At 41.3% G+C, this 16,189-nt stretch overlaps 1 protein-coding gene across 9 annotated transcripts in view; it reads right to left on the minus strand.

Annotated features, from left to right (window-relative positions):
- The window catches only part of LOC124277160, a 35,710-nt gene that overhangs the window by 14,278 nt on the left and 5,243 nt on the right, over positions 1–16,189 (minus strand). For 2 of the 9 annotated variants that reach the window (XM_046712820.1, XM_046712819.1), the window contains exons 2-19: positions 13,275–13,381; positions 10,112–10,234; positions 9,552–9,638; positions 9,285–9,419; positions 8,596–8,683; positions 7,501–7,583; positions 6,738–6,839; positions 5,900–6,034; positions 5,486–5,567; positions 4,977–5,146; positions 4,433–4,567; positions 3,812–3,899; positions 2,753–2,823; positions 2,448–2,582; positions 1,981–2,068; positions 1,526–1,587; positions 1,036–1,170; positions 721–808 (exon numbers count right to left, since the gene is read on the minus strand). In XM_046712820.1, coding sequence (XP_046568776.1) covers positions 721–808; positions 1,036–1,170; positions 1,526–1,587; positions 1,981–2,068; positions 2,448–2,582; positions 2,753–2,823; positions 3,812–3,899; positions 4,433–4,567; positions 4,977–5,146; positions 5,486–5,567; positions 5,900–6,034; positions 6,738–6,839; positions 7,501–7,583; positions 8,596–8,683; positions 9,285–9,419; positions 9,552–9,638; positions 10,112–10,234; positions 13,275–13,381 — 1,914 coding nt within the window. The remainder of the gene's footprint in view (positions 1–720; positions 809–1,035; positions 1,171–1,525; positions 1,588–1,980; positions 2,069–2,447; positions 2,583–2,752; positions 2,824–3,811; positions 3,900–4,432; positions 4,568–4,976; positions 5,147–5,485; positions 5,568–5,899; positions 6,035–6,737; positions 6,840–7,500; positions 7,584–8,595; positions 8,684–9,284; positions 9,420–9,551; positions 9,639–10,111; positions 10,235–13,274; positions 13,382–16,189) is intronic. The other 7 variants (XM_046712821.1, XM_046712824.1, XM_046712823.1 and 4 more) reach the window with 7 other exon arrangements.

The following is a 16,189-nucleotide window of genomic DNA, read 5'->3' on the forward strand; positions in this document are numbered from 1 at the left end:
TTTGTAAAGTCCGTATCCTTACGTTGTTGCACCACCTGAGTCGTCGGCGTCGATGTAGGGGCGTAGTACAGGTCCAACAACTGGTCTACAGGCACGTAAACCCGCTTCTTTCAGACGGTTCCTAATCGTTTGAGCTGACACTCTCCTCAAACCTGGTATTTGTGTGGCAGTCACGGTTGGTAGGGCATGCCGATTACGCAGGTGATGGACCCGGATGTACCGATCTTGAAGGGGGTCGTGATTCTTGGCCTTCCACCTCTCGGGCGATCGTTGGTCAAATTGAAGTTGTTGTAGCGGCTCCAAAGTCGGGATATCGTTGTTTTGTGAACATTTAGGTGCCGTGCAACAGTTCCAAAACTTTCTCCGGCTTGAACACGACAAATGGCGATATTTCGGTCTGGCAGCACTCAATCGTGGCATTTTAACACAGCTTTTCGGCGACAAATGAATGAATATAATACGGAAGCACATGGGCTTTTATACACCCCTACATTAACTGCCATTTTCATGATTTGCATGTGTTTTTTTGTGCGAAGTCACCATGAGGGTCATTTCATGCGTTGTGACGGAATAAGCAATAAAATACACTTATGCGTACAAAATGCAGTTGTTTGGATGGTAATCTTCATTAATTACGTGTATCATTTCAATACATTCGAATAAAATTTAGTTTGGAAGCAATAACGTTTATATTTTTTTCTTTGAAGCACATGTCCTTACTTGAGCACAGTCCGATTTTGGTGCAGGCTTGCTTAGGGTCCACTCCTTCAGCCAGAATCTTGATCAACTGAGGGGCGAAGCCAGTGCACTGAAACACACATGGAAATATTGTGTCTGTACTTCAAAGGGCATTTGAAGTCCATATCAGAGGTAGATTCAATAGACTATCTCTACACTAGAACATGTGAGATTAGTAACAAACTAAACTGAACATTGTTTCCTGCTTAATGAATATGAGTATATGTTGTTGTGGTAAACAATAACAATAGCTTAGAGGTGAGACAAGAATAACAGAACCGAATTACAAACACTCACTGTATCCTTGAGTGGTTCTGGCAGCTCGTTACAGAATTTGGTGACGGTGGCATTGATGGCCGCCTCTGTCCTGTTCTCCTTCAGGTACTGGTCGATGGTGTTGATGAGGAACTCGCACAGCTCACATCCGGGTCCCTGATGGTAAAACATCAGTGATTGTGAATCTAACCGCTGTGAAGACATTGGCACGAAAAAAATAAAACAGAAAGAAAAAGCAGCTTGACTTGGCATGTGATGCTGCAGATGTACATTTCTATCTTTGCTTCAGTATAGTTTATCACGCGAGTATTTTTTGGGATGGTTCATATTCTGCATTAGGAATAAACATTGTATTTAGCGTTCCTTGGCGAGTTAAATACATAGTGTTTATTCCTACTCAGGATATTATGACCCCTACGGATACCGAAAATATCTTCTGGCTTTATCCTGCCAAGAACGCTATCCATTGTATCGATCATCGATCATCCACATTTTTATATCTGTTACTCACAGCAGCTACGTGTTGCTCTTCATGATGTTCTTCATGTTCCTCGACGTGTTCTTCCTGTGTGCCTGTGGAACACCAGCATTTACCTCAGATGTGATTTCGTATCATTTAGCTCAGACCTTTCTTAAACGAATCCCCCTTTCACTTCCCTTGAAATCAGTTTTAGCAGACAATCAAGGTTATTCTATCATGTATATCCTCTTTGAAACCTAGTATTTACACTACACTTGTCGTATCGTGACGTCAATGGTCATCGCTAAAGTCGTTTATAAATACTACTATAGTTTTCGAAAAGATCACGCCTATCTCAGTGTTCAGAGGTATACATTTTCGTTTAGAGCACATGTCAAGCCTATAAGATTTTCTCTAAAGGACATGTATCACTGTTCATGGTGTGCTCTATTCTCTAAAGCACCTGTTCAATCTTTGTATTTTATCTCTGAAGCACATGTCCTTACTTGAGCACAGTCCAATCATGGAGCAGGCTTGCTGGGGGTCGACTCCTTTAGCCAGGATAGCGATCAGCTGAGGGGCGAAGCCAGTGCACTGAAAGACACAAGGGATTATTGTGTCCATGGGAAGTGATTATATCTTAACACTGAAAAAAATATGTGTGTTAACATCTTACCGAACTGTACAGTGATTTATCTTTAATGTATATCATACCTGGTGTTGGCCTAACAGTACACATTAAAATTAGGTTATAAATTTGGAAGACGAATGACAGAACAGAATAACAAAGACTCACGGTGTCCTTGAGAGGTTCTGGCAGCTCGTTACAGAATTTGGTGACTGTGGCACTGATGGCCGCACTTAACAGTACAATGCTTCGTGTTTAATGTATATTGGTATCTGGGCTGGGTAAACAATAACATTAGATTAGAGATAAGAAAAAGAACAACATAATGGAACAACAAAGACTCACAGTATCCTTCAGTGGTTCTGGCAGCTCGTTACAGAAGTTGGTGACTGTGGCATTGATGGCCGCCTCTGTCTTGTTCTCCTTCAGGTACTGGTCGATGGTGTTGATCAGGAACGTGCACAGCTCACACCCAGGTCCCTTTTGGTAAAACAATGACGCTACCCATTATATAAGACATCGAAACTAACATGACAAAACAGAAGTGAATCGTACCACTGGATAGGCGGCATTTCCTATTACAACTTGGTATAAACATGATATATATGGAAACATCTAGGGATCGACATTCTCATATATCTGGTACTCACAGCAGCAACGTGTTGTTCTTCGTGCTGTTCTTCGTGTTCTACATGTTCCTCGATATGTTCTTCCTGTGAGCCTAGAAAAACGAAGATTTACCTCAGATGTGATTTCATACCAGTTCTTCTCATAGTAAACACTGTCGTCCTTACTGTAGGTATTAATGGACCTTAATGAAGAGAGTTTTTGATGGAAGTCAACTTCTATATTATGAGGAACACAATGTTATATACTCCGAAACGTTGTGTTCCTCATAATAAAGAAGTTGACATACATAAAGATGTGAGGTGAAATTGGATTTAACGTCGTGCTTGAGAATATTTCGCTCATATGACGACGTGCATGCGCGCGTGTGTGTGTGTGTGTGTGTGTGTGTATGTGCGGCTGCTTGTACTAGCCCAGACTTAAGCTGGTTTTATAGTGCTAGCCAACTGAGATATCATGCCGCAGTGAAGCATGGATACCCCACTCAGACACATTATACTGACTCCGAGCCGACCAGTCCTTGTTGTACCCATTAATGCCGAGCGCCAGGAAGGGACCAACAAGTACCATATTTTAACGTCTTTTGGTATGACGCGGTCGGGGATCGAACCCGCGACCTTCCGCTCTCCGGGAGGACGCTCTAACCACTACATCACGGAGGCGGTCACATACATAAAGACTTTCTTCCTTATGTGTATCACTTCTAAATGACAATCAAAGACCTTGTTGGGCCTTGTACACTAACGGTAACACCACCACACAAATATCCAATGTCGGCGCCCATATTTAGACTTGTACCATATGTTTCTTTATTCACGTGCCCTTACATGTGCGTGTTTTCGTGTCACCCGGCGAGGCAGGATACACCCACCTTTTCGCGAACACCTGGTGTTTGATAGTGCTTCATAAACACGTGCTCAACAATCAACCGAAATCTTACAGGTAACGCTTCTTTCAGCAGAAATGTCTTACGGTTATGCAATGTAGATTGTCATTGGTAAATACTTTTGTAGTTCTCTCAAATGTCACATTTATACTACTGTTTATAGCGTGTGTTTTTTCTCTGAAGCACCTGTCCTTACTTGAGCACAGTCCGATCTTGGTGCAGGCTTGCTTGGGGTCGACTCCTTCGGCCAGAATCTTGATCAACTGAGGGGCGAAGCCAGTGCACTGAAACACACATAGAATTATCATGTCTGTACTTCATAGGGAAACTTTGAGGTCAGTATCACAGGTAGAGTCAAGAGATTACTGCTACATAAAGAAATAGTCTGGGTGATGTCTCCTCACCGTAAAACACAAATGTAGATCTTGAGTAAAATGGTCGTGAGATCATATAACTAAACCACAGGGAAAATACCTCTGTTACCATACGTTTCATTGCTATACTGATAGTTATTTTGTTTTTAGGGTAACGCCATATGCAGCCGTGTAACAATTCGGGACTGGATCAGACAATCCACATCTTGATGTTGATTAAAAGAACGATTCATACATCCTCAACCAAATCAGTACTCCTAACAATCAGATTCATCTGACTCACGACAACCCTAGCCTGCTTGGGACCTGTGATAAACCAGAATCCCCACGGGGCTATAAAAGAAAATGCAAGCAAGTTATATCTTCCGGCAGCTCATTGCTAGATCTTATGTGTAATGTCGTACAGTCCATGGAATTTGAATAATATATGTAAGGTTATTTACGGTGTCCTTGAGTGGTTCTGGCAGCTCGTTACAGAAGTTGGTGACTGTAGCATTGATGGCCGCCTCTGTCTTGTTCTCCTTCAGGTACTGGTCGATGGTATTGATGAGGAACTCGCACAGCTCACATCCAGGTCCCTTAAATAAAGAATAGGTTCACTGTACCAAAGAACGTACATTTATACACATATAGTCATGGTATTAACTTAAAAGCATGAAAACAGGTTCATGGTATACAGTGTCCAGCTAGACTTGTTTATCCTTGGAAGGTTCCACATTAACATAGTCTTGCAGAAGCTGGTGAATTTTGTCCCAGCAGACACACAGCCAGTTACGGCCCCTCTGCCAACAATCTGACCCACAGTTCCGCTCGGATTAACCTAATGTTGAATCTGACTTTATGTTTTGGCTAAGGGAAGCTATAAGATAAGATACCAGACTGTGTCAGCCAGGCCCATCTGTAGTCGTTCTGTTAGCATTGAGGATATAAATGATTTCATATCGGTATGGGTAAGTGGCCGTACTCTACTTCCTAGTGTATACGTACATCTTCCACAATCCCCTGTTCCTCCTCCTCCGGCTCCTGTTCAGGTTCATCTACCTCCTCCCTCTGAGGCTCGAGCTCAGGTTCATCTACCTCCTCCCTCTGAGGCTCCTGTTCAGGTTCATCTACCTCCTCCCTCTGAGGCTCCAGCTCTGGTTCATGACGAGTCGCACCTACAATAACACAGCAATCAACTCTATATCCCAACTGAATAAAAATCTCCTCCTTTTTAAACCACCCCCTTCATTTGTACATCTCTGGCTTCCAGAGAACTTGTCGTCCATAAAGATTGTCATTGTTGTACTTACCAACTTGAAAATGCCACTCAAAGAAGTTAAAACAAAATTAAATTTAATACCTACGAAAAATAAACTGTATATCTAATTTGAACTCGACATCTTAAATGCATCGGAATGTCATCTCTTCTAAAATGGCATAAGGTATTCTTAAAATATTCGCCTGGCGAATGTTAGTGTGGATTATTTGAACAAAGTTGCAAATCTTAGACGTACACAGTCCTATTTTGGTGCACGCCTGCTCGGGATCGACTCCTTGGGATAGAAGTTTCACAAGCTGGGGAGCAAAACCGTTGCACTGAAATGAAAAGAATGTGGATTTCTTAAGTTGTCAACAAAGTAATGACCTCCCGATGTTTCTTTTAAAACATGTTGCTACTGGAATTGACAAAAGTGTAACCTTTTGATGAATCTGATCTCAGATGATGATAAGGTTACGTGTGTAAAGTTCTTAGGGTTTCCTTGAGTGGTTCTTGCAGGAGACAGGCACTGATATGACGGGGATACTGTACAAAGCGGCGTAACGCAATTAACACACCCATTCAAGCATGGAATATATATCAATATATCATCCAAAGCAAACAGAAACAATTGTATAAAGAATGTTTCATTTCACTACAGGGTACTCACGGTGTCCTTGATTGGTTCTGGCAGTTCGTTACAGAATTTGGTGATTGTGGCATTGATGGCCGCCTCAGACTTGTTTTGTTGCAGGTACTGGTCGATGGTGTTGATGAGGAACTCGCACAAGTCACATCCTGGTCCCTGGGGATTGTCAATACATACATACTAGTATATACCTCTGTACTGATTCCCGACTGTATTTCCCAAATTGTGATGTTTTTTTCGCTTTTGAAATCCGTTTTATTTTGGCTGGATTTGGTAGTGTTTTTGTTACGTTTTCAGATGAAAGAGGACTATTTCTTGCGGAGTGGGTTTGTCAGCTAGCAATAGTTATGCAACACATCCTTCTCGGGAAAACGGGTGAAAGTGAACTGTGTGTGCGCGCGCACGCACACACACACACACACACACACACACACACCTTTCTTTCTCAGAAAGTTATATCCGCCCGTGAAACCCATGATCGTATTGCAGTCAGTTCTCGCGACAACGAGGCTGTACCTTTAACCATAACACTCAAATCGCTGTGCAGAGTTACGACCCTTAAGTAAGTCAGAGTCCCGATCCACAAAGCTTTCGTAACGTTACGACCTATCGTAACTCTATTGTTTACCATAGGCTTACGAATGACGTAGCGCTACGAACGCTTTGTGGATCAGAGTCCAGAAACCTGTGATCGTGGGTCTGAATCCAGTTCCTCCCGGATAAGGTGTCTAGGTTTGTCAGTACTAGGCCTGTTTTCCGCTATCATCCAACATCAAGATGTATTTTCACATCCAACTAACTCACTCTGACAACAACAGGGCTCTATTCTAACGTAAAGCAACACATCGGTTCTACTAACAGCGCCGACCTCCTGCTGGGGTTCCGGGTGAACCTCTTGTCTTACTGCTGGAAGCGTTGGACGGAGACAGATCTTCAGATCCATACATACCGCACCGGCATCCTGACCAGACAAACAGAAACACAACATACATATACATTTCGTAATAGAGGCTGAATAATGATCCTGAGTGTTTGGTTGTATAATATTATATGAGTGTAAATTTGTGACCGTTGGAGGGCCCGTGAAGATCCGGCTTACAAATGGTTGTAAACAACCCATGCTTGCCTTTAGAGGCGAATGTTGACATCATCGATCCATTTTTGGTGTCCTCCGCAGTGATATTGCTTGAATATTGCTAAAATCGGCGTAAAACCATAGTCACTCACTTTGTTGATGCATGTCATCTTATAAATGTTCATGATAACGATCACTTGTTTGTCTGGTCCATACTCAGTTATTTACAGATTGACGTCAAATAGCTGGATCATTGCTGAGTGCGGCGTTAAAAAACATTTGACCAATTTTACCTTATCCCCTTGTCGAACTTACATAGTTCGTTGTTAAACGCCCCACGAATAAAGCAATATTCCAGCTATATAGAGACGATCTGTAATAATCTAGTCTGGCCCAGACAATCCAGTGACCAACATCATAAACATCGATCTACGCGATTGGAAGAAGTTACGTAGAGTTGTTCTTCCACGTAAGAATGAATCTTAGTAAACAAGCACTATCAGATCTAGGACTCTAGGAATATCTATAATATATTTGTAAAACTCACTTCGTGGAACATGGTCTCCGTCACTCTATTACATACATCGCAGGAGACGGCGTTCCAGGGAAGAGGATGTTCCAGGGTTTCACCTACAAACAGAAAAACATTAATCTAACTCTCAACACTACAGATGCCCCACGGAACCTCAATAGAGAGCACTCTACAAATTATTTTCGGGCTTCCGTAATGATTATTGTTACCTAAACGGCAGAAGAACAGATGCAGAAGAAGATAGAACAGCAGACACTACCTCGGCGTTGACCCTCACTCACTCACTCAACCACCCTCTCACGCACCCAACCAATTGCCCACTCACAAGAGCTGATATGAGTCAGATCAGTCACAACCTAACTCACTGTTTCGACACTATCCCCTTCCTGCAGTTATAATCTTTATCTGTATTTGCAACATACATCCCTATTTATCTGCTGCTGTTGGATATGCGACTGAGACAATGGACTGGGTAATCAAGGGGTAAAAGTGTTGTTGTTTATCAAGATATCGACTCCCTGTCTTTACACCATAACTGAAGCATGTTTACTTCATATGTCGAAGGAAACAAATACAGGAACGCTTGTAAGTTCAAATGTTCCTTTATTTCTTTTCCAAGGTATCTTCGCAAGCTCTGTTTTGTACTTAGGGTGAAAATGTAAGAAAATATTCAGGAACGCTGTGATGAAGTTTTGTTCCCTTCTTTGTTTCCTTCACTATATATATGCCACATAGAGGAGTGTACAGGAACAGTGTGCGAAATAGTTTCCAAATGTTGCTTGCCAGTTGGGCTAGCTATGCCTGAAAGTTACTACCCTACAAAATAATTCATTGCCCGAAATTTGAATGTAGACACTGGTTTCATCATTAAGCTGCTAATATGATGAACATTTTATCAGACCATAATCTTGCATGATATAGAAGTGTATTATAGCTTAACAAGTCGGAGACTGATATATTTACAAAATGACCCCATGATAATTCACAAGCCAGTCGGGCCAGTGACTGTGGAAATTTAGTGGCCCGACTGGATTTTTACTAGTCACGGGCTAGCGGGCCAGTGGCTATTTTGCACACTGTACAGGAACGCTATGACAACTCCTGACTTACTGGGGCAGACTTTGGCCTTAACACAGGCTTGGTGGGGGTCAACACCATCTGCCAAGGCTTTCACGACAGCTGGAGCGAACTTGAGGCACTGCAACAAGACAACCAGATTGTCAGCCAGAAAACACTAACCGCCGATCAGGTCACCATGGCACCAACACATTTAACATAGTGTTGCAAATGCATATAAGTTTCTTGATAAACCTTATGATAGCTTACAACCAACCAGCATGGTGGCGCAATATTTGTAACTGTTATTAATTAGTATCAGTATTAAACTGACTGACTGAGTTTGGTTTTACGCCGCTTGTAGCAATATTCCAGCAACATCACGGCCGGGGACACCAGAAATGGGCTTCACACATTGTACCCATGTGGGGATTCGAACCCGGGTCTTCGGCGTGACGAGCCAACGCTTTAACCATTAGGCTACCCCACCGCCCCCAATATTAAAACACCTGTTTTCCATAATATGTTTCATTTTGAGGTTTTGGTGACGTTCGTACAAAAATATCCCACAACTTTTAGCAGTTTGGCATTTTCGTCTGAGAAAGACAGATCACAAATCACAAAACGCTTGTTTCATAAACAAACAAAGAAGAGCAGTGCGATGCATCTTTCTGTATGTTCCTAAAACCGTTATGAGCATAGGCGACCGATCAGTTACAGCAGTAGTTTCCAAGGTGTATTACCTCTGACTTGAGAGGGTCAGGGAGACTGTTGCAGAAGCCGTAGAGCGTTTCGTTGATCTTGGGAAGGGATGCGTTCTTCTCGAGGTATTTCTCCACGATGTTGATGGCGAACTGGCAGAACTCGCACACCGTTGTCTGTAACAGCAGCATGTACATACGTCTTCATATACGACTGATTCTCAGCTGACTAGAGCGCGTTTCAAAATACTTACAATAACACATAATATGGCGGCAACCAAATGCGATGTGTAAATGAAAATAACATACTCTGTCCACTTGTTCCACCTCCCTTTCCTCGTGTTCCACGTGTTCGACGGGGCACATCTCCAGGGTGCTGCACATGACGTACGGATGCTGGGGAAGAGACAGCCAAATCATCTACTACATCCCATAAATCAAGACTGCGGCGCTTAAAACCGAAATCACTTTTACCGAGCAATGTCTTGAGAATAACATTACTGCAGTATCGGTAACTGAAGATAATCGCTCGATAAGCAGGGTTTCCTGATTAATGGGGACTGACATTACGAGGAGTCATCGTATGCACAAATCCTTACTATGTCATTTCCTTCAACGTACAATTTTCTTATTGTATTTAAGATTTGATTTGCCATGTTAACGGTTAATGTGATAAGTGTTGTCATGAGCTCCTGAAAGAACTGTGGGCACTTATAATAATGGCTTTCCTCTTTCTGTGGTTACGCGAACATCAGAATTGATAAAGTGTTGTATTATATTATCCGGATATTATATTTGTAAGATGGTTGTGTTATACAAACTACCGGTTCACCATCTATAATATTTGACTTGCGTTAAGTGGAACTCACGACGTTGTCGGCGAGGAGGGACAACATGCTGGGAGCGACGCCGTGAACGATGTCTCGACATTTCTCGCTCTGCCCCTCGACCAAACCCTCGCAGCGAGACATCAGGCCGCTCACCACCTTGGTCTGAAATATACAGTTAACTTTCAATACAAACATGTCACAAATAACTGCTAAAGCGAAATATGTAGAAATATAATATATAGTAACAGTGACTGATCGCATTCTATTTTACGCCGCTTTAAACAGTATTTCAGACTCGGCGTGAGATGTTAATGTGGAAGTGATTGTGGAAGTCATGTCCGGATTGATGCAAGACATATAGATGTTAACCTAGGACCCGTGAAGATCCAGGTTAGAATATTGATCTTAAGTTACCCATGCTTGTCGTAAGAGGCGACTAACGGGATCGGGTGGTCAGGCTCGCTGACTGGGTTGACACGTGTAACAATAACAAAAAACTAAAGCAAATACAACAACCAGTCCCGGGGAATTGCTGGGGATCAGTGCCCCTCTAAATAACAGATTGATAGAACCATATTCTGAAAACATATGTCAGACTTGTATGGAACAAACATACATATACGATTATTCTGACAGATTGTGAAATTCTGTCGGGTAAGACCTTAGGTTGATAAATTCACTTGGATATGTTCCATGTATTGTAAGTTGTTTCGTTGTGAAAATGAAGGGCCCTTAAAATCATTGCATGGCGTACACATGCGTATATCAACATACGTGAATTCATCATTCAAGATTATACATATGATACTGTCAGTCAGGTGTATTATTATCAAATATAGGTCTTGTATGTAATGTAAGGTTATGCATTATTGAAATGGGTTTCGGTAAAATAAGATTTTAACACCAGCTCTCAAAGATTTTTATTTGTATGTCTTGTGAAAATGATAAAAATATTCTGTATGTTTATATTTAGTATGGTTCCACATTTGCGATTATAGATAATGAACTGTTTCAAAATTAAATTGTCAATGAAATGTCATTTATCCTATATTGATTTACGCCGCAATATCACCGCTTTTCCCGGCTTCAACCCATTATCTCGGCAGTCACAAATGTCATCTTATCGTTATCAGCCGATAGATGGTTGACCAGCTGATATCACCTGGACCCAGCTGTCACCAATCGCCGCAGTTGATAACACGGCCTCTAGTGCTACGTCGCGTTATACCCTAACCTCTTGAGTGCCCATGGGTGCCCTCCTACCTTGATACCGGTGTACGCGTCTCACCAGCACAACCTGATAAGCGTTTCATGTATACAATCACTGAATTATCGCTGTGGACTTAGGCATACGATTGATATTTTCTGGGTCACGCCCGGACCCGTGAAGATCCGGGTTTGAATTGATCTTCCGTAACCCATGCTTGTCGTAAGAGGGGACTGACGGGATCGGGTGGTCAGGCTCGCTGATTGCGTTGACACATGTCATCGTATCCCAATTGTGTAGATCGATGCTCATGCTGTTGATCACTGGATTGTCTGGTCGACACTCGATTGTTTACAGACCGCTGCCATATAGCTGAAATATTGCTGAGTGCGGCGTAAAACTAAACTCATTCACACTTGGGTCACGCCCACGTTTGACATTCCCAAAAATTCTGTAACAAATATATTGTGGTTGATCGTAAACTCTGCTCAGTGCAAGACAAGCACGATATGACATTTCCCAAACTCCCAGATATTGAGATAACCTACAGAATGGACTTCTTTAAGTGGCATTTAGGAGCTGGTATTATGAAGAGGAACAAGTTTATGGAACGTCTTTAGTGTAAAAGATGACATTTTCAAGCGATGATTTGCTTAATAACGATGTTAGCATCTACATCGAAACGTCGCAATTGCAATAAAGAAATTATCATTAAAAAAGAAACGTCCTCTTCAACAAAATGGAATTTGATAGTAACCCAAAACATAACATGTGCTGCCAGAAGTAGATGGTAATCAAGGAGATCCTGCTGATAATTAAGTTCCAAGAGTTGATGGGCATGGGTTTAACTTTTCAGTTATTTGACGGCGGTTTGTCTCGGCAAGTTAATCCGGTCATTGTCATACTGACCTTCGATTTTGCAAATGGGAGACGATGACGTACATCAACTTACAGGTACATTCTAACCCGGGTATCGACGGTTAACATGAAGTATATTACATGTATTGAGTGCACCTATCAAAAAAGGTAGCAGAAGACAGATGACTTATATCTATAGTTAAGTGGGGACACAGAGATGTTGTTGGTTTGTTCTTTAAGAAGGGTGAGAGATTTGGGTGGGTATTCAGAGTGGTTACTTTTGTGTGTGTGTGTGTGTGTGTGTGTGTGTGTGTGTGTGTGTGTGTGTGTGTGTGTGTGTGTGTGTGTGTGTGTGTGTGTGTGTGTGAGAGTGTGAGAGTGTGTGAGAGAGAGTGTGTGAGAATGTACTGTTTGATGTTACATGGCGTCTGTCTTATCATTTCAAAATTATAGATGGTTTGTTTGTTGTCCAACGCCGCACTCAGCAATATTCCAGCTATATGGGGATGGTCTGTAAATAATCGAGTCTGGAGCAGGCAATCCAGTGATCAACAGCATGAGCAATTGGGACACGATGACATGTGTCAATCAAGTCAGAGAGCATGACCACATGATCTCGGCATTTTAAAAGAGAACAAAAGGGATGATTACAATTTTATTTGATGTTTGCTATTTCTACCCAAGTGTTTGAGTGAGTGAGTGAGTGTGGCTTTATGCTGCTTTTAGCAACATTCCAGTATTACCATATCTGGGGACATCTATACTAGTTATAACGTCAATACAAGATATGTTAACATTTAGAAACATTTGGTTGTGTTGTGTCATCATTCAGGAACACAGATTCTTCCTCTGTATTTATATTAAGAGAACGTTATTCTGAGACAAATACTTCATTTGTAACTTAACGTATTATCAGCCTGAAGTTTATGATTTAAGTGTTCGATCGTCACAGCGAAGACAAATGTGTGAAGTCCATTAAGGTGTCCTCCGCATTGATATTGCTGGAATATTGCTAAATGCGGCGTAAAATCCAACTCACTTACCCTGCCTCAAACGCACACATACATACTCGCTCACGCGTACACTGACATGCACACGCACACGCACACGCACACGCACACGCACACGAGTACCCACCTGTGTGTCTTCTTTCGACAGGACATTGTGCAGATCCTGTGTGAGGTGTTGACAGATGCCACACTTGAGCTCGTCAGCGGTGCGGTCGATCACCCTCACGGGGGACCCTGGGGAGGGACAGCAGAGCGTCAGCAGGGTGGATATATCATAGTTTAAAAATAATAAATTCAAAATACATGTATAGGCATTTCACGTTGATTCAAACGGCTGAAAACCAGCCACAGAAGAGGGGTCACGTCGGTTGAGTCAGATGGATGTACAGTTTCAACCTTATTACAGTTACTTCAGCTCTGCGGTGTCACAACACCTGAAAACACAAGATCATAGGGTATCCCCACGCTGAATCTGTAGGAGAGACTCAGTGCTGGCCAAGAATTAGGTTCCTAACTCATGACGCGTTTCTAAATGCACGAGCATGTGAAAGAGTATTGTTTTACGCCGTCTATAGGTAGACTGACTGACTGAGTTTAGTTTTACGCCGCTTTTAGCAATATTCCAGCAATATCACGGCGGGGGACACCAGAAATGGGCTTCACACATTGTGCCCATGTGGGGGATCGAACCCGGGTCTTCGGCGTGACGAGCCAACGCTTTAACCACTAGGCTACCCCACCCCACAGGTAGAAATGTTGGTGGTGGTGTGTGTTTTAAAACATCACAACATTTATGTCATTTCAAATTATGGTCAATACATCTGTAAACATCATTTAAACCTGTAACCTAGTATCTCTCAATTGCCCCATTCCATCAATCACTGGTGCTGATTCAGAGTATAGGATACATGTATACAAAATAATATTAATTCTGAATTCGGTTTAGAAGGAAGTGCTACGTGTGTACATAATGGCAATGTGTGGTCGGTTGGACACAAATTACTTGGTTGGAAGATGTCGAGTGTGGGCCATGCAAACCAAGTATTTAGGAGTAAAGTGAACACCAATCATTGAAGCCATCAGTAGGTGTCCCATACAAACCCTGACAATAAAACATATGCGTAAGCCTCAATACTATGGCAAGCCTACATTCCATCTATGGTCTCTCTTCTATGACACATGTTGGATAAAACAATACAAACATTCATTTTGAACACTAAACGTACGTCATCGTATTTGCATATGAAGATCAGGACGATTAGAACTACGGAAGCCTTTTAGGACCATGCTGTTTTTATTATTTTTCTGGACATTTCATGATACTAAGTTGAAATTTCAAGATACTAAGTTGACATTTCAAGATCCTAAGTTGACATTTCAAGATGCTAAGTTGAAATTTCAAGATACATATTAAGCTGAAATTTCAGGAAATTCAGAGATTTTATAGTTTCTAGTATATCTGGAACTTTCAACCCGCCTTCTTTATAGTTTCTGATTATCAAACATCTTTTAATTTTGTCTAAATTGCCTCTCCAAAGTTTCCATTTTCTTTAGTTTATCTTTATAGTTTCTTTCCACCATCTCTGCCTTATTATGTTGAAATAGAATACCTAGCAGTTTGAAAGGTCTCTGCGTCCAGTCCAGATTATATAGTCTCTGCAATACTGTGTACTTGAGAATTGTTTAGAACCTATCCACACTACTTTAGTTTTATCAATTTGTCTTTAAGACCATAGAAGGATGCATATTGTTAAGTACTTCTAATGCTGTTTGAAAAGAACGTTCAGATCCGTCTAAAATTATACACTGTCCATCAAAAGTTTAGACTCACTTAAAGCATTCACTATATGTTATGTATATATGTTACAGGGAATGTGTGAAACCAGGGATTTCACGTAATCCCTGAAAGATTCAGTGATTTCGCGAAATCACTGTGACTCCAGGGATTTCATGTATTCCCTAAAATTTCCAGGGATTTCATGAAATTACTGATTTTCATGGTGTCCCATTACACACATTCCCTGTTAGGATATCAGTGAATGTGTGAAATTAATGTTTGTAGCTTAAAACTTTACTGTTGAGTCTCATTTCATCCCTTAGTTCTTTGGAGTTGAAAAGTTTGATAATTTACCGATGACACTTTTGGCTAATTACTACCTTGAGTCGGGATACCAAGTTCATTTCTCACGGCTTTACTGTTTAGTCTCATTTCATCCCTTAGGTCTTAGGAGTTGAAAACTTTGACTATTTACTGATGACACTAAGTCAAGCTAAGAGAGGGAAATTACCGGGTTTCGATAATATTCCAGTTGATGTTTTGACAAATGACATCTGTATAGATTATCTTCATGAACTGTTTTCGACATGTACCCTCCAACTGGGCCCAGGGGATCAGTTGGACCCCTACCCCTAAGTCTGGAGCTGACAACCTGAGAGACCCAATGTCTTATCGCAGCATCACACTGGTGCATCTTATTGTTATGATTAATAATTTAATCAATATTCATTTTTTAGTTTCGAAAGTTACAGACGTTGTTTTTAGCGATTTCGTTTATAAATGGAAACAGGACCTCTTACAAGTTGGTAGTTTAACTGGTAGGGGAGGTAATAAGTTACACACGTACTGTACTTTAAAGGTGGATTTTTGCAGTGATTTTTATGTTAGTTGTAATGTCTCGCTCTATGAGAAAAGGAATAGCTTTGTTTAGATGTGCGGTAGCGCCGCTTAGAATCGAAACTGTAAAGATTTTATTGAAGATGAGTGTCATGTTTTATTGCATTGTCCTTTGTATGCTGATGAGCGATTGCAACTTTTATCTAAATGTACAAGTCTTTTAGATGTTTTTTCTGAAAATCTGGGTATGTTGAAAAAGTTAGTTTTCTTCTAGCTTGTCCTTAAACCTGCCTTAATATTCTTAAAAAGCGTACTGCAATTTTTTTAATATCTTCTTAATGTAACTTGTACCCTTATTATTCCATTTTTAATATTCATATATTATACTCTGTATATTGTTGCACAAGTGTCTCTCATAATTCCGTACG

The sequence above is a fragment of the Haliotis rubra genome, unplaced genomic scaffold (assembly GCF_003918875.1).
Source record: "Haliotis rubra isolate DU_JTF1 unplaced genomic scaffold, ASM391887v1 Scf219, whole genome shotgun sequence".
Lineage (NCBI taxonomy): Eukaryota > Metazoa > Mollusca > Gastropoda > Lepetellida > Haliotidae > Haliotis > Haliotis rubra.